Source organism: Megascapheus bottae, chromosome X (assembly GCF_031878675.1).
Source record: "Megascapheus bottae isolate mThoBot1 chromosome X, mThoBot2.hap1, whole genome shotgun sequence".
NCBI lineage: Eukaryota > Metazoa > Chordata > Mammalia > Rodentia > Geomyidae > Megascapheus > Megascapheus bottae.
The window spans coordinates 16055880-16074665 of NC_143547.1; the positions used below are offsets into that span (position 1 = coordinate 16055880).

General features: G+C 36.8%; 1 protein-coding gene across 5 annotated transcripts in view; it reads right to left on the reverse strand.

The window, feature by feature from the left end:
* Dmd (dystrophin) overlaps nucleotides 1-18786 on the reverse strand; it is a 1999854-nt gene that overhangs the window by 111529 nt on the left and 1869539 nt on the right. For all 5 annotated transcript variants that reach the window (XM_090326714.1, XM_090326711.1, XM_090326710.1 and 2 more), the window contains one exon: nucleotides 2164-2238. In XM_090326714.1, the coding sequence (XP_090182840.1) occupies nucleotides 2164-2238 (75 nt within the window). The remainder of the gene's footprint in view (nucleotides 1-2163; nucleotides 2239-18786) is intronic.

The following is an 18786-nucleotide window of genomic DNA, read 5'->3' on the forward strand; positions in this document are numbered from 1 at the left end:
ATGATTTCTACATTGACATGGATCCTTCATGTATCCCTCCAGCCTGTTTCTTAACTTTCTAGGAAATTCACATCTAATCTACTTTGCCACCTACTTAAATGGCCACCCTAGAACAAATCACTCAGAACCAGGCTACCATTGAAATAATTCTCATCAATGCTTCTCTGTGACTCCAACTCTTGGCCTTCGGGTGTTCACCATCTCTTCTTTTTTTTTTTTGCCAGTCCTAGGGCTTGAACTCAGGGCTTGGGCATTGTCCTTAGGCTTTCTCAAGGCTAGCGCTCTACCATTTGCGGCACAGAACCACTTCTGGCTTCTTCTGTGTATGTGGTTCCAAGGAATTGAACCCACAGCTTCTTGCATGTGAGGCAAGCACTATAACCACTAGGCCACGTTCCCAGCCCCCTCTCTCTTCTTCTATTTCTCTCCTTGATCCTACTTCCTCCTAACTATCAAGCTTCCACCTAAATTCAAAGCTTCTGTTGCTTAGCATGGGCTTGAACCTACTGTCCCTTCTTTCTTTCCATACACTGGTGCTGCCTCTTGGGAATTTCCCTCTTCACCACTGGCTATACCTTTCTAGTCCTTTTTGTAAGCTGCTTGGGCTCTATCCCAAATAGCTTTTCAATCCCCTGTAGTTGATTATAATCATGTCTATAGCTCCTAAATATTATCTGTATATTTCTCCTGAAATACAATACACAATTTTTCAAACCAACCTCTGCCAGCCAAGGCTACCATTTACAGGGCAGCCTACCCCAAGACCCTGTGGGTTTTTCTTGACTTCCCCTCACCCTCTACATCAAATTAATCAGAAAGGTATAGCAAAATCCATCTCATAAATATTTCTAAGCCCTCTCCACTTACCTCTATTTCTACTTTGCTAATTCAGGCCAAAATGTTGCTGGTTTAGATTTCTGCAACAGGCCTCTCTCTCCTGTCAGCAACAACCCCCGCTATCCTCCCAACCCAGGCTTTATTTCACAGCCAGCATGATTTTTCTAAATGAAAATCTAATCGTGTCATCCCCTTGCTAAAATCTCTTGAATGGCTCCCCACTGACCTCTAAATTCTTTAACTTGGGTTGAAAAAGCCTTTCACAATCTGTGTCCTGCTTCTCTCTCCAGCCTAATATTTCACAATAGCCCTCCTTGGAATTCTGTGCTTTAACCATGTGGAAGTCTTTTCAGTTCCAGAGTTCATCATGCTTTCTTTGTCATTCAGGCCTCAGATCATAGTCTTTCTTGTGACTAGAACACTTTTCCAAGAGGAAAATTTTACTTATTCTCTGTACTCACCTACCTTACACTTTAAGCAAACCCTTCTTTGACCCTTACCACATGCAGAAAGATATTCACAGAGTACCCCATTCTTCCACTCTCAAATGTAACTACATGTATGATATTGGGCTATGTTTTTTACTTTTCCTCATTGCCTCAGCCTAAGCATAGAGACAATTATCACTTTATGTTTTTACCAACTGAAAGCATTATATATATATATATATATATCTTTTGCCTACATTTCCAGTTTTCATAGACACTTTGAATATCCCTTATTGGATTGTGGGTTCCTTTGTAGTAGGGACTAATGCCTGATGTTTTCATAATCATATCACTACCTATGGACAAACTAAAACTACAGTATACTATAATTTGCTTTATGGAAAACAGATCTATAAAACACTTCAATATTTCCCAATATTATTTTATTTCTTCAAAATAAGACAATACAGTTAGTTTTCTTTATTACAGTATTCATTTGAACTTAGCATTCAAATCAATAAACCACACACATCTATAAAGTTGGTTTTGACCAAACAGTCTTCACCTTCTAATATGAAATACCCTATTGAGGAAAAAAAATGAAGACAGAATAGGGAGGAGATAATTTCAGTTTCATAAAGATAATTATGGACACTAATGATATTCTTTGGGAAAGAAGAGTATCATTATCTTATTAATTTAACATAAGTAACTAAAGAATATTAAAATTGTATTGTTAAATGTAATAGTCTATACAGATACTAAAGAGAATTTGAAAACTGAATTCTGTATTGCAACAGGACTTGTAACAGCTATTCATATGAAAGTATCTCCAACACATTTTGGTCTTTAAGCAATGAACAATTATGAAGGTCTTCAAATTGTAGCTAATACTTACAGCAAAGGGCCTTCTGTAGTCTTCGGAGTTTCATGGCAGTCCTGTAAGCTGAGAACCTGACATTATTCAGGTCAGCTAAAAAATAAAGGAAACAAAGATCATTTGTTATTTCATCAGAAAGCAGAGAGAAAGCCTCCAATGACTTGCCACAACCTCAAAAATAGACTAAGAAAATTTTCTTGTGTCTGCGTTCCAAACATTGGGAGGTAAAATACTGTTTGTTAAGGGTTACCAAAAAAATCCTTTTGTCCCTTGACAATTAAGAAAGTTCAGTTCTGTGAGGGACTACAGTGGCAGAGCCTGCGGGCATTCATGTAGTCCTGGTTCTCAAAGGGAAAAGGAAAGGCAGGCACTGTTTTTCTCCCTAGATTACAATCTCGATTTGCTGTAGTGAATCTTCTACACAAGGCTGGTGAGGACAAAGGATAAATTACTGAAATAGCTATAAGACTTTAGCAAACACTCAAGTAGTAAGTAGTATTACAACTTTGCTGGTTACAAAAAGTATATGTGTTCACTGTGGAAAATGTAGAAATTAAAAATTATACATAAAAGTGAATAATCAGTAATCCTATCTAATTAAAAGATATATCCTGTTAACATGATTTATTTTTGTTGTTTTGTTTTGTTTTTACAAGAAGGTCTTGTCATGGATCTCAGGCTGGCCTTGAGCTTTCTTTTATCTCAGGCTGGTCTTGAACTTATTTTCTTTCTTTCTTTATTTCTTTCTTTCTTTCTTTCTTTCTTTCTCTCTCTCTCTCTCTCTCTCTCTCTCATTTTATTGTCAAGATAATGTATAGAGGGGTTACAGTTACATTCAACAGATAGTAGGTGCATTACTTCTCACACATTGATACCCTTTCTCATGTGTTTGTCCCCTCCCAATCATTTTGTTTCCCCCTTCCCATCCATATTTCAAATAAACAAAGAAACGTATATACAATATACCAGGTGAAAAAGTCAGATACAGTAACAACATAAGATTAGCCATAGGGAAAAAAAGAGAAGAAAACTAACATAGTACATTAAGAATAACAATCACACAAAATAAACCTCTTGTTTCCATATCCTAGAGTTCATTTCATTTAGTCTCGTCCTATATGGCCTTATGTACATAGGTTTTGCGCTATTGTAATCCTCTGCTAGGAGAGTCCTAGATGTGTACTAATTATTACAAATGAGGGAAACAATGGACCCTATGTTCCTTTGGGTCTTGGCCTTGAACTTATGATCTTCCTCCTCTTGCCTTCTGCCTTCCAAGTTCCTGAGGGGCTGTCAGCACTTATTTTTTACATTGTGTCTATGTGTATGTGTGTGTGTGTGTGTGTGTGTGTGTGTGTGTATGTGTGTGTGTAAATACAACTGGATCTGAAATCAACATACATTTCTTCTAATGGACATAAAATTACATGTATTTGGCAAATACAACATGACATTTAAGGTTTATATATACATAAAGGAATGGCTAAATCTAGATAATTAACATTACCTCTCACTGTGAGAACACTTAACAACCACTCTCTTAGCATTTTCAAGAAATAATATAACATCATTGGTTTTATTCACTATTCTGTCAAATAGATATTTTGAACTTATTTCTGCTAACTGTAATTTTGTATTCTTTGACCAACTAAGCTTCGTATTCTAAGGTGCAATTCTAATATTCAGTAAAGTGTAATAACTCATTCATTTAGTCAACTGATTTTTAGTCATGAAGCTATATTTAGATGATTCTTTTATTCCAGTCTGAACAAGCTTTGATATACACCAGGCTGCATTTCTTTCCTTATGTTTTTATGTATGTATGTTTCAGGAACCCAGCTCCCTTAAATTCCTTTTTAAGAACCCAATCACTTACTTCTATTTCCCAAAAAGTTAATATACAAATGTTCTCTAAAAAATCAGGTTTAATATAGTGAAGGACAGATAGACTGAATGAATAAATGAACAAAGGAATGAAAGAAAACATTTGAGAGCAAACACAACCAAATGCTGTAATCAACAGGCACCCATAAGACCAATTCCATTGTGATATTAGGAAGAGAGAAAAACTTTAATCCATATCTAAGTCACTTGGATCAGCATTATTTGCTTTATGGCTTTGCAGAAACCAAACATACAAGCCTGGATTTAAATTAGGGAAAGAAAAACAGTGTGTAACATGGCTTATTTTAAAACTAGTTAGCATAAATTTTGTTTTTAAAAACTGGCAATACCAGCTGGCACCTATGGCTTATGCTTATAATTCTATCTACTCAGGAGGCTGGGCTCAGAGGATCACATTCAAAGCCAGCCTGATCAGGAAAGTCCCTGAGTCGCTTATCAACAATTCGCCATCAAAAGCCCAGATGCAAAGCTGTTCCTCAAGTAATGGAGCAAAAGAGCTCAGAGACAGCACCTAGTCCCTAAGTTCAAGCCTCAGGAATGAAGTGCAAGTGTGCAACCAAGCATGCGTATGCATGTGCATGTAAACACACACACACACACACACACACACACACACACACACACACACACAGAGGCAATGTAAAACAATGGCAAGATAGAGCAACTGAAATTCTTGTACATTGCTGGTAAGAATGTAAAACATGACAACTTTGGAAACTTGTTTAGCAGTTTATCAAATTAAACATATTTTATGACCCACATACCCAAGTCCTAAATATTTACACTAAAGAAATAAAAACACATATCCATCAATAGTGGGTACATAAACATCCATACAAAATTTATTTGTAATTATAAAATAAACAAACAATCAGGGTAATTGATAAACCAATTTGTTAGTGATGTAATGAATATTGCTCTGTAAAGAAAAGGTATTAAGTACCGATAGCACAAAATATAAACTGATTTTTAAAACATGAAGATAGTTACTCCATTTATGTGAAATGATAGAATAGGTGAAACTTATCTATGGGACAAATGGTAGCCCAGGGTGACTTGGGGGAGAAGAAATCAGAAAGGAACACAAAGGCATTTTCTAGGTGACTGAAACACACGTTCTTGGATTTGTATGGTTGTTGCATGAGTGTGTATGTTTGCCCAAACTCAAATTGAACATTTAAAAATGGAAATCTTGTATAGCATTTAAATTATGTCTTAATAAAGTAAATTCTAAGAGTTTAAAAATGCTCATGTGGACAGCATAATATGATATATGAGTGTGTTAGCTTAAGGTACACTGTAGAGGCAGTCAGTTGTCTTAATCAAGAATGCACACTCCAGGGGTGGCTGGCTGGCAATTAATCAAAAAGCCTTACTCCAGAGGCAGCCACTGTAAGTGCTGCAGCTATATTTAGCTCTGATTACACCAGGGTTTCATTAATTATCTTAATTAATGTTAGACGGGCTTGTGTTGGTGATATCAGTGGTTAGCAAAATATGAAGATTGTTGAAAAGATTTGGAAACATTCCCTGCCTTTACATTATCACAACTTAAGAGGACTCTAGAAGGTCCTATCACTTTAGAAATGGTTCCCTTGGCTGGAATCCAAACTGGCCAGCTGTTCTTCAATGGATTCTCAGTTGCCAGAATTCAATTAAATGACTGACAGATCCTTGTAAAAAGATCAATGGTTTCTAAACTTGAGTATACATGGACATCAACCTGGAAGACTTCCCAGGTTCGAGACCTAAATATTCTGAACCAAAAAGGAGGGAAGACGTTTAGAATCTGCATTCCTAACAAGTTTGCAAATGATACTGATGCTGCAAGGCCTAAGAGCCAAACTTCGAGAACTACTGTGATCAAGAACTGCGGCCAGTGTACACTGTGATCTTATTATGATGACCACTTTTTAAAAAAAGGCAGAACTGTGACTTTCCTGTGCCTTTGGTATAGACTCTAACCTTATTTTGTGTCTACTGGAAAATAAATGTTTGTACATGACTAAGTTTATTTGGAGCCTTGTTTTCAGTATAACCAGGTGGCCAAGATGTGTGAAGAAAGCAGCTTTTAAGTATCTCTTCGCTGTCCTTCTTTCTCTCTTCTCCAAAGACCTGACTCTTCTTTGTATCTTTTTTTCACAGTCATCACTGCTTGACTTTTTGGGGTGCTCTTATATAACTCCTGGTAAAAGTTGTTTTGTAGCATTAATCTACCAATGTTTTTTTAAATAAACTTTGGCCTTCCCCTCTAGGTAGGTATAATTACTCAGTGTTCCTGCTAATATATAGATGCTTCATTCATACTTATAATTGAGTAACATAGGCTGCGTGCGTGTGTGTGTGTGTGTGTGTGTGTGTGTGTGTGTGTGTGTGTGTGTATCAATACTAAGGCTTGAACACCAAGCCTAAGCACTATCCCTTAGTTTTTTCACTCAAAAGTGGTGGTCTATGACTTGAACCACAGCTCTACTTCTGGCTTTTTACTGATTAATAGGAGATAAGAATCTGAGACTTTTATGGCTGACATAAAATCCAGATCTTCAGATCTTATCCTCCTGAGCAGCTAGTAGTACAGATGTGAATCACCAGCATCTGTCCACATAGACTCTTGATAAAATATGAAATGCAATTTTCATATGAAAAAATGCAGATCGATTTTTCCTTAACAATAGTCAGTAGCAGTTTCTAAAGTGTGGGTTTCCAACTACAAATTTTCTTGTATTCATTTACTTACATAAAAATGTTGAGTGTGAGCTATGTGCCAAAGAAACATCTTTCTATAAGATACTGGCTCAAGTTTTCTCTTCTTTTCCTTCTTCTTTGCAATCCTTATTTGCACTGCTTCTTAGCTTACTTGTTTTGTATAACTAAGGACCCTCTTTTATTACTTCAACTCATTTCCTCTTTCACATTTTCCTGGTTCTATTCAGAATTCAGAACAAACGGCCCAAATGAGGTCACAAACTCCATCAAACTCTCACAGCTCAAATCTAGAACTGGCAAACTCCAGAAACTAGAGACTCAAGTGAGAGAAAAGGATGATCCAAATTTGATCAGGGTGTGGATCTCTAGGGAACAATATCAAGAGACAAGCATCGGGAACATTCTTGCTCTAGGAATGCTCTCAGCTTCCCTAAAGGAGTTGAAACTTCTCCTTTTCTCCAAAGCTTCTCATTATGACACATTCTGCCTCCTGTTAATCCTCCCTGAGACCCTTACATCATATTTCCAACTCGCTGCAAAGAACAAACCTTCTGCCACCACTTTTCTAAGCACTATAATCCAACTGATCCTTGTATAGTGATTCAGCAAAACCAAAAGAACATAGCAGGAAAAAATGGCTAGTTTCTAGTACACAGCTACAGATCATCAATGGATTGGAACCGAATCCTAGTGCCCCAGAAGAGTTAACTGCTGGCCTTGTTTCAGTCAGCATGTATTGCAAAGGAGTCTACAGCATCTCCCCTCCTCTACCCTCCAGCTAGAAGAGATAAGAGGACTTGTGAAAATGTGTAAGATGATGGGACGCAGCTGCAAAGAATGTGACCTGTCTGGGGCTGAAGCTGGATATAACTACATGGAGAAAATATGCATGCAGTTGGAAGAATGTTAAGCCCTTTGGTTCCCTTGGGAGACTATTCTCCATTTTCCTGAGTTACTGCTTTCTAGAACTCACATCCAACTCGTAATGAGCTCACTAACTTTCACAGCCAGAACTCAAGAGAAGTGAAACTATCCAAGAAATGAGTTACACCATGTTTCCATGGCAGCTGATAGAAAGCATACTTCAGAAGGATAAAAATTGCTGGACTGCACATTCTTCTTCCTAACTTGTATTCTTTTATTCACGGCCGGATCTAGTCTAGAAATAGCGAAAAAAAATCTAGAAACTTAAGGAACAAGAGCCTATATCAAACTATCTACTTTCTCAAGTTGAATCATTTACTAAAGAAATGGCCCATTCACCTTTTGTTTTGAGATAGAAAACTAGTAATAGATTTATTTGTCCCTTTGTTCAACTTCTGTTGACTTTGGTTAATATATGTTTTATGGCTTTTTTTTCTTTCACTCTGTGGCAAGTGGAAGTAGAAACCATCAAAGTCAACAGTAAAGAAAACTAATTCATTAAGTTCTGGTTACAAACCTACACAAATGGGATATATTCTTGAAGTACACTTGGAAACACACTTAAACATAGTACAGTCACAGAACTATATGGAAGGTATGAGAAAGAAAACCTGAAATCTCTTCATTTCTATCTTTTAATAGTACTGACAAAAGCCACCTATCTCTGACAGTCCGACGTCCAGAATTTAAAACAAAGAAAGCTTGCTTTCCAATGACTTTGGGGACCATTTTTGGAAAGGCCAAACATTTTAGTATGCTTATCTACTAGGTAGAAAGAATGGTAATGACTTCGTAAATTTAATGAGTGGAAAGATTATATAGCTAAAGATTATTCCAATAGATAAATCAGTGGTGTGGATTTTGTGTTTTCCTATCACCTCTATTTCCCAGAAGGAATTTCATCCCAATATCCCAGGTGATCCGGGGTAAAAAATAAAATTGAGAGGAAGTTTGACATTGTTAGTAGAGTTCCAAATTCAGTGCTAAGCAATCAATGTACATCAACTACTATTGTACATAAATTTAAATAATTTCCCAAACTTTCTGAAAAAGGCAAAATAAGGCAGAGTTCCCCACACACTCCTTCTATTAAGGGAAAGTGATATGCTTCAAAATATAATTATCTGATTCTCCAGCCTCTCTCTTCCTACAATGTTCTATTCGACTCTCTACATGACAAATAGCATTTTCACCAAGTCAAAGTCAAACTCACTAAACTGGAAAAAGACCTAGGTCTTAAAAGGCTAGAGATGAACTGAATAACTTAAATAAAATATGGCTTCAAAAATCAAATTAAGCCAAGATGTCTAAGTGTCAGAATTAGAATTATAGGAAACTCTTGAAGAACAGACCAAGAATTCCAAAATATACTAATAAAGAATTGCTAGAAAAAGTAATATCACATTTGGCCTATATTTTGAACATATATTGGAGGTCTTTTACATTTTAAACTCATTAAAACTCATCGTCAATATAGAACTTTATTTGAAAGGCAAAAAATAATCTCATGACATAGGTGAGTAGGAATTGAGAATTTAGACTTGCATGAACTACAGTCTGTGGGTATTTAATCATTGTCACACTGTTTCCAGATGTAAAATTCAGATTACTTATTGGCTACTAGTGACTTTCCAAAATTCTTCTACTAAAGTATCTAGTTGGTCATAAAATGTAGAATACTTAGAATTGAGGGAAAGGAAAATGGGTTATGGATAAACGAAATATCTAAGAAGTTTAACCGAAATAAAAGCTAGTATAAAATGCTGGTTGTAGATTTTTAAGGTAAGGCCATCTGGCTCCCTGTTACTCACCACTTTTGAGCAATCCTAATAGCTGAAATTCAAATGACTTTTGGTTATTGGCAGTTCACTCTCGTTAAAAAAAAGCTTTGTGGTTCCAGCTTCTGTATCAAACAGCAATATAACTTTTGCAGGAAGAGGATCTACACTTACTTTCTGGCCATTTCTGGGACTTGACAAGGTAATGAAAAGCTGTCATAGACACAATGATGTGCCATGTTCTTCTTGCTCAATCTTCAAATCAAGAAGGAACTGGATTTTGTTCAGATATTGTAAAACCTAGAAAAGCTATGGCTGCTATTGATGCATAATATACTGATATTACTGGTCTGTGTGTGCGTGTGTGTGTGTGTGTGTGTGTGTGTGTGTATAACTATAAAGTAAATTTTAGCTGTTTTGTCAACTTTGGAAAAGAAGTAGCCCAGTTTAGTGTGTTAAGTTGGCATTGTACAGAAATTGATTAATAGATGTGTTAGTCTAGAAATGTTGAGTCTATTTTTTGCCTATCTGTACAGGGTAATGCACTGTATTAAATATGTAAAGTCTTATCTCCATGAGTTTGATTACAGAATCTAATGAAGTAATCTCCAAACAATGATAAGGGAGAGGAATAGAAACAGGGTGCTAATTCCCAGGAAGCAAGTACTATACACACTTGCCTGTATAAACACATGCACACACGCACACACGTACATACGCACACATTCATGCAACACTCAGTAAGGATGAATATGTGTAGGTGGATGCCTTTTAAAAAGCTCAAAAGCAGTTTTGCTAGTAAGCAGCCATTCTCAACTGTCAATTACTTCATAATATACTTACTTACTATACATATACACTTACATGTTCAATTGTCTTTTGAACCAGACTAGCCTTGAACTCATTGACTGTGTGCTTTAGCCTCTGGAGTAATGAGATTATATGCAAGTACCATCATACCTAGGCATTTTGGATGTTACATAGCTCTTAAAAAGATTAATCTGTCATAATCCTTTTTTAATCCCTTCAGTATTTACTGAGCATGTACTATATGCCAAGAAACATGCCAAATACATGGAGTACACAAGTAACTATAACAGATCTCTGCACTCATTGAGTTTGCAGTCTAGTCAAGGATGATGGTTAATAAACAAATATCCACGAGTACTGTTGGAAAGGGTAAAGTAAACACACTGGAAGGGATGAAGTCATGCACATAGGGAAACACATGTCAGGCAGGTTTCTCTTTGAAAGTGAAGCTGACACAAAGGCGTGAAGCATGATGGGAACTAGCCAGTTAAAGAGTAGGCAAAGCACAGAAGCAAGAGTTCCAATTGTACAAAACAGCTCTGAAGCAGAGAACAGAAATCCTAAAAGGCCAATATTGTTGAAATGTCGACTGAGAGAGTTAGCCCCAGGTAAGGTCTAACAAGTATGATGGGAAAAGCTAATGACAGGACATTGCCATGGCATTAAGGAATTAAGGTCTTGAGTTATTTAAATACAGCATATGGAACAGGCTCGTTTCTCTCTCATTATTCCTGAAATTAGAAGGACAGAACAGAAATTCCAAATGACATTTAAACAAATAAAACAGGAGATGAGAACAAACCAGAGCTTCTGAATCTTGGAAGCTTCAAAAGTGTTCTGCTGGTAATGAATGTAAGGGACCAGAGAAATGCATGTTAATGAGCAGGGAGGGGCAGGAAGGAGGACCGAGTAGGCAGGTGGAAGGAGCTAGCAACTAAGTAGCCTCAGAATCCAGTTGTTCCAGGTTCCTGGAAACAGTGGAAATACAAAGCCTGGATTTAAGTCATTAAGCCCTAAACTTTACCTTCTCTGTAACATCATGGAGAGCATGCTAGCCACTTGCTGCTAGGCCCTGACAAAAGGCTGGTGGTTAAACCCTAGAGAGCTTAAATCAGGAGCAAAGACCTTGAAGAGTGGGAAAATATACTGAACACAGAGAGCCAAGTTATTTTCTAGTACACTGAAAGAAAAATAAATCCTTTCTTGCCTTTAATTCTTACTTCTGGATTCCATATTTAGTCATTTAGACATTTTCTTTTCTGTCTTTTTTGTTTAGCACTGGGGTAGGGTAGAACCCACAGCCTTGTGCATGCTAGGCAAGGGCTCTACAATGGAAACCCTGAGCCACATCCCCAGCACTGTCATCTGTCACTGTCTTCATGTCCTAATTAACACACCATGCCAAATCAGTCATTTCCTTCTATTCTCTCTTTTGATAGGCCACACAGGTCACTGTCATGGTTGACAAGATTAATTTTTCCCCATACTGGGTATTGAACTTGAGACTTTTTCCACAGATGGGAAATTTGTGGAAAACACACCTTTAATAATGAAAATGAATGGTTAAATTTCTGCATCTGTTTTTAATACTAACTCCACCTTTTTCCATTTTCAGTGTTACAAGTTTCAACTACATTTTTCTAAGTGTTAACATTCCAACCTTGCCCTGACTTCCTCAGCTTAGTTATTTCTACATCCTTATCTTCCCAGAAGTCAATGTGGGGTCTTTATCCCAACACTCTGATCTCTTTCAGGTTACTTCTGGTGTAACTGGCAGATCTGAGGTCAGAACCTAGTTGAATTTAGTTTGCACATTTCTTTTGTTGTTGTTTGTTTTAGACAGAGTGGGTGGCACAGGCTCACCTGACCAATTTTTTTAATTGTTAATGATTTGCCACTAGTTAAATATCTAATGATTACCAGTAGTCTAGTAGATCTGCACTGTTTAGAAAGATCCCACATTCTTATGTGACAATAATCAGCCTAACAAGTGCATTTCTGGTCGTCCCAGTTTCCAACAAGCCACCTTCAGTTTAAATTTAAATTTCCAGCAAAGCCCCGGGAGACTTTTGTTTTCCATTCTAACCTGTGCCAGGCCACTCCCTTATTCTCCCCAAGGCTTTACAATTTAAGGAACAGGTCAAAGTCTTTAACTGTACCTTTCTTCCAATAACTTACTATTATCTGGCTTTCACTGAGATTACTTTGGAGGAACATTTGTTACAGGGTTTCCCCAAACTTTCCAACTATTAATTCTTTGGGTTCCAAAATACTGCTTCAGTTAAAAAATAAATGGTCAAGTAGACAAATGACTCATTGTCAAGTCTTATTTCATGAAGCAACAATTATACATTTACAATTAACCAACATTTATTCATGTGCTATTATGAGCTTATTATTTAACTTATAGATTAAAGATTCTGGTATCTAAAGTACTCAAAAAGTTAGACTCATCTGCACAAAATCAGTACAGGAATTGAATATTCCTGATGAGTTACACAATCTACACATGCAAAACTCCACTTATATGACTGTCAAAAGAAAAATCAGATCTGGCAGGAGTGAAATGGGTTAAAAATACTTCATGTAGAGCTTTATTAGGATAAGGAGAAGAGACCTCAGTGTAAAATGAGGCTCAGTTTGGAATATCAGCAAAGATGTGGCAATCTATAGCAAAAGATCAGTGGGGTGGGAGGCTGAGTGTATGAAAAATTATCATCTGGGAAATACCAGGAGTAAAAAGGGATATTAGCTAGACCTACCTTCCAGAGTTCTTGCAAAATTCACTATCAGAGATGCAAGATGAATAACCTCTGTAGGGTATTGAGGGTAATCAGATAGTAAAAATCCAGGGTTCTTGCTAAACTGACTTTGCAGAGTTCTTCCTTGAAGTAGATTTTCATAAGAAAAGAAAGGTGCAGCAAAGAATATTTGTCATGAACATGCTTATAGCCATTCAAAAGTACCGCATGTAAATACACTGATGGGTCATTTTATCCATCAAACACAAAAGCAGTTTTTGCCACAGTGTAGGCAATATTCCAGAGAACATTCTTTTATTTTGTCAGTCCTGGGACTTGCACTCAGGCCTGAGCATTGTCCTTCAGCTTTTTCTGTATATGTGGTAGAGAGGAATTGGGTGGTAGAGAGGAATCGGAGCAAGGGCACTCTACCACTAGGCAACACTCCTGGTCCCCAAGGGACATTCCTAAGGGTAATGAAATTGAAATTTTTCCGTATAAGTCATGTTACTCATAAAACAATGATTAGTTTTTAAGCCCACAGAGGCTTATCTAAAGCAAACTTAAATACTGAAAACATAATTAAGCTTAAATATATAACTACTGATAAGAGTGATGTAAGTAATTTGATAGCGGTTTATTTTTTATTTCTACATGAATGGAAAATAAGGATAAGTAAAAGAGATTGTGTCAGGATAATTTGAACTCTTGGCACCTATGGCAATAAATAGTGATGCTCAACAGGTTTATAATTTTTAAAAAAATACAAAATGGACTTCCTTGCTTTTACCAGACATAAGCTGTGCTGATGACATAAATTTTACATCTGATTTTTCTTCAAATAATATAATTTTCCACTACACTTGCTTATTTATTTTGCCAGTCCTGGGGCTTGAACTCAGGACCTCAGCAGTGTCCTTGGGCTTTCTCCAGGCTAGAGATCTACCACTTGAGCCACAGCACCACTTCTGGCATTTTCTATGCATGTGGTACCAAGGAATAAAACCCAGGTATTAGTGTATGCTTGGCAAGCACTCTAGCATTAGGCCAAAATCCTGACCTCTTATTTTTATTTATTTATTTTTGTGGGTCATGAGGCTTGAACTATGGGCCTGGGTGCTGTCTTTGAGCTCTTCATCTCAAGGCTACCACCCTGCCTTTGAGCCACAGCCTCACTCCTGGTTTTTTAGTGGGTTAATTGGAGAAAAGAGTCTCATGGACTTTAGTGCCCAGGCTGGCTTTGAACCACTATCCTCAGATCTCAGGCTCTTTCCTAGCTAGGATTACAGGCGTGAGCTTCTGGCCCTACACTTGCTTATTCTTGACATCCTGAACTGGAGCTCCTTTTTGGAAACAAACTTAATGAAGTTATCAACACTATGATAAAAAAATAAAAGAATAAACAATATGATCTATACAGAATGATTATTACCAACAAGGATAGTGCAACTAACCATGGCACAGAATGGGTTAATTCACCTAATGATCTTTTCCCAAATTCTTATTTCCTGGCCTGTCTCAACTATAAAGGCTGGACAATCTCAATTCTCCCATCCAGTTAGGGGCTGCCATACAGAGTTTTGGCTAATACTTACAAGGATATTTGAATAGAAAGGTTTACCACCTCAAGTTTTTTCTCTTTCAATCAGTCATCTGAAACCAACAGGTCAAAAGTCACTTGCCAGGGCTGGGGATGTAGCTTAGTGGTCTAGTGCTTGCTGAGGATGTATAAGGCTCTGGATTCCATCCCTATTACTAAGAAAAAGTCACTTTTGTATAAATGGTACAGCAGAATTGACAGCAACCCACATCTCTGCTGGCAGCATCACTGAACTCTTCCACAGCTGTCTACTGCCTGTCTCCCGACTTCCTATTAGATTGTACAAGGAGCATCATTCATGTCTGTAATATTCCTTGTGGTGGAGAAAAGAAGTCAGCAATGAAGAGAGTTTGGGTCCCAGGGTAACCTCAGCTTGGCTACCAGGTGGGACCACTGAGACAGATTAACATGACAGTTAATTAAATGCTTGCAACAAGAGGATTTCTATGGATAAGGTACTTTTCTAGACATAAATAGATCTATACAGAGTGATTTGTTTTCATTTTTGTTGCTTTGTGTTGCTAGAAATAGAGCCAGGTCCTCACAAAGGCAAAGATTTTTCTAGCAATGAGCTCCATTTGTTTTAAACAAGATATTCACATGTTTGACTATACTCAGGTTGATAAATGGATCTGAATTTTAAAGCATATACATTATTCTTCTGGGAATTGATATCCAGGTGAGTTTGAACACTTAGCATTAACTAATTTTAATTCATTTGGACATATTCATATACTCATCTCTCCTTAGCTCTGAAGATTGTAATTTTTTTCAAAGTTTTGAGAGTTTCAACTATTGCTGTTTTGAAACTCAAATTTACTGCTTTATCCTGAACAAAATCTTCATTAATAAAGTGGATGCCAAGTGAACAACAATGGAAATCTGACCTTATTTCCCATTACAAAAACTAATTTAACCATCTCGCACAAAAGAAAAAACAAAACTGCAACATTTCTGCCTTAGGCTGCTACTACACTGTAGTCATATTAAGAAAAATAAATGGTTTTGTTGTTGTTTATTATTGTTGTTGAGAGCTGAAAGAAAATCTGTTGAATCATTAAGTATGAATAATTAGTCAAAATGGTAAACATGCTAGGTTTTTAAGCATATCTAGAAACATAGTAAAATATGCTTATATTTGTGTTTTGTATCCTCTTTGGGGGGGAAACATGTGAAATGACTCCAATCTATAAAATAAACTATGTGTCAGAGCATGAAGTTTTCTTTGAAGAGTTCCATGAACTTTGGGGGGGGGACAAATACTAATTATTAGACCCGGCTAATGACACTAATTTGTAAGAAAAAATACCAATCACTTAGCTCCAATTACCATAAAATTAATGGTTCTTAATTAGATACTAAACTGTCCCTTCCTCTGATCAAAGTGCTTTTAATAAAGGGGGGGATGCCTGAAGGGTCCCCATTTGTCCTTCTGCAGGTCAGCTCAATAGACTTAATGTATAAACAGGATGCTAAGTGTTAATGGGAAAAGATTCTTTTACCTTCTTTCTTTCCTTCTCCTTCCCCTTCTCTCTTTATTTTTGCAAGCTGGGATGGAAACCAAGACATTGCACAGGCTAGGCAACTACTATATTACTAAGCTGCACCCCAAACTCAAGACTCATTAGCCATGAAATAGACAAGGGCCTCATATCTAAAATATATCTACAGCTATAAAAACTGCATCTCTCTGAAACAAATCCCCAAAGAAACAACCATTCCATTAAAAGATGGGCCAAAGACTTAGAGACTTCTCTGAAGAAGAAATAAGAATGGCCTATAGACACATGAAGAAATGCTTGACATCTCTGGCCATAAAAGAAATGCAAATCAAAACAACTCTAAGATTCCACCTCACACCAGTTAGAATGGCCATGATCAAAAATCTAATAACAACAGATGCTGGAGGGGATGTGGCCAGGAGGAATCACTACTACACTGTTGGTGGGAGTGAAAACTCGTTCAACCACTATGGAAAGCAGTATGGCAGTTCCCCAAAAGACAAAACATAGAGCTCCCCTATGACCCAGCAATTCCACTACTTGGCATTTACCCAAATGTCCAGAAACGAGGACATATGAAAGCCACTACCATGACTTTGTTCATTACAGTACTATTTACCATAGCAAAGATATGGAACCAACCCTGATGACCCTCAATAGATGATTGGATCAACAAGATGTGGTATTTATACACAATGGAATTCTATGCTGCTATCAGAAAGAATGACATCTCCGCATTTGTAAGGAAATGGAAAGACTTGGAAAAAATCATATTAAGTGAAGTAAGCCAGACCCAAAGGAACATAGGCCCCATGGTTTCCCTCACTTGTTTGTAATAATTAGTACACATCTAGGATTCTCCTAGGAGAGGATCATAATAGTTCAAAACCTAGGTATATGGGGTCATATAGGATGAGATTAAATGAAAGTATCTCTAGGATATGGAAAAAAGAGCTTTATCTTGTGTGATTGTTGTTCTTAATGTCCTATGTTATTTCTCTTCTCTTTGTTGCCCTTTGGTTAATCTCATATTGTTACTGTATCTAATTCTGTTACCTGGTATATTGTATATATGTTATTTGTTTATTTGAAATAGGAAAGGGAAGGGGGGAAAACAAAATGTTTGGGAAGGGGCTGGTGGAGGGAAATAGGGATGAAAACATGAGAAGTGGTATCAATGTGTGAGAAGTAATGCACCTACTACCTGATGAATGTAACTGTAACCCCTCTATACATTACCCTGACAAGAAGTATAAATAAATTTTAAAAAATGAAAAAAGAGTTCTATGGCATGAATGATTATCAGTGACTCAAGGGTAGATGGTGCATGTACCTGATGTGATTGAGTCTTCACAATGTCCTGCATTCTGTATTACCCAATCCACAAAAGATAAACAAAAAAGCCCAGAAATGGTTAATAACTCCCTGAAGTTCTAACCCACAGCCTAGATTTGAGGTCATAGATATCCAGTGCCTTTGATGACTTCCCTTACTTCTATACTATAGGAGATGTGTCTTCCCTTGTTCAGTGTGTTGGTGCTGTGGTTTCGATGAGTAGTACCAAAAGGTCTATAATGAAGGCTTCATCTGCAAGATGGCCCAATTAGAAATGGTGAAGTCTGGTTGTGAAGCCTGGTTGTAAGTCATTGCAAGCATACCTTCAAAGGGCATCTATCTTCTCTCATAATCATTGCTCTGGCAGCATGAAGATCTACCTTGACTAAAGGCTCAAATATATTCAGAGTCCTTAATTGTGCTCTTTCAAATCTGTGAGCACAAAACAATCTCTCTTTCTCAGAAGTTGCCTAAGTCAAGCATTTTGTTGTAGTGGACATTCTTTTTAATAGCTGGCAATTCTGATGAGTAAGAGGGGTGATGAGCAGGACTCTGAGAAAAAAAGCATCATTCAGAGCAGAGGGCAAAAGATGACACATATAGTAGGAAAACTGAGCTATCATCAGAACCTTTGCACAAAAACAATGTCTAAGGACCCTACAAAGAGAGGCACATATGGTCAATGGAGTGGAGTGATGGGGTGACAGAGCAAGGTAATTGGAGTATATAGTCCTTATTCAGAGATACTTTTCAATAGAAAAATCAATGCCTACAGTTTGAATTTGTATAATTTCTATCATAAAATGTATTTTGTTGCCATAGAAACATGTTTCATTCTATCACGGTACAGTATATCAGGTACTCTAAGGGTTAAATACAATTATTTGACTTGAAGATCTAACCACCATCTCTGATATATATAATAAATAATATACAAATAAAGTTTTGGAACACAGCCTGAGGGTAAGTTCAGAAGGCCTAAATCTTGTCCCAAGGCAAGAAATGTGGTTCTTGTTTAACTGATGAAAGATTTAATGATTAATAGACAAATAATTCCTTCAGCCATTTTAATTTGTTACTATCTCTTTATTATGAATGTTCTTTGGGACACATATTTATATATTTAAATGTTTACATGTAATTTCCGTAAGTATATAAGTAACATGTAATCTCAATATCTATAATTTTATTAAATAAAAAGATGAATATGCAGAGCCTTAAAACTAAAAATTTCTAATTCTTAATTTTCAAGCTTCCAAATGGCAAAGCAAAGGTTGAAAAGCTCTTAGTAACTTGTTCTGGGTTCCCTAATCAGCTAAGAAAAAAGAAAGAGTAGAAGC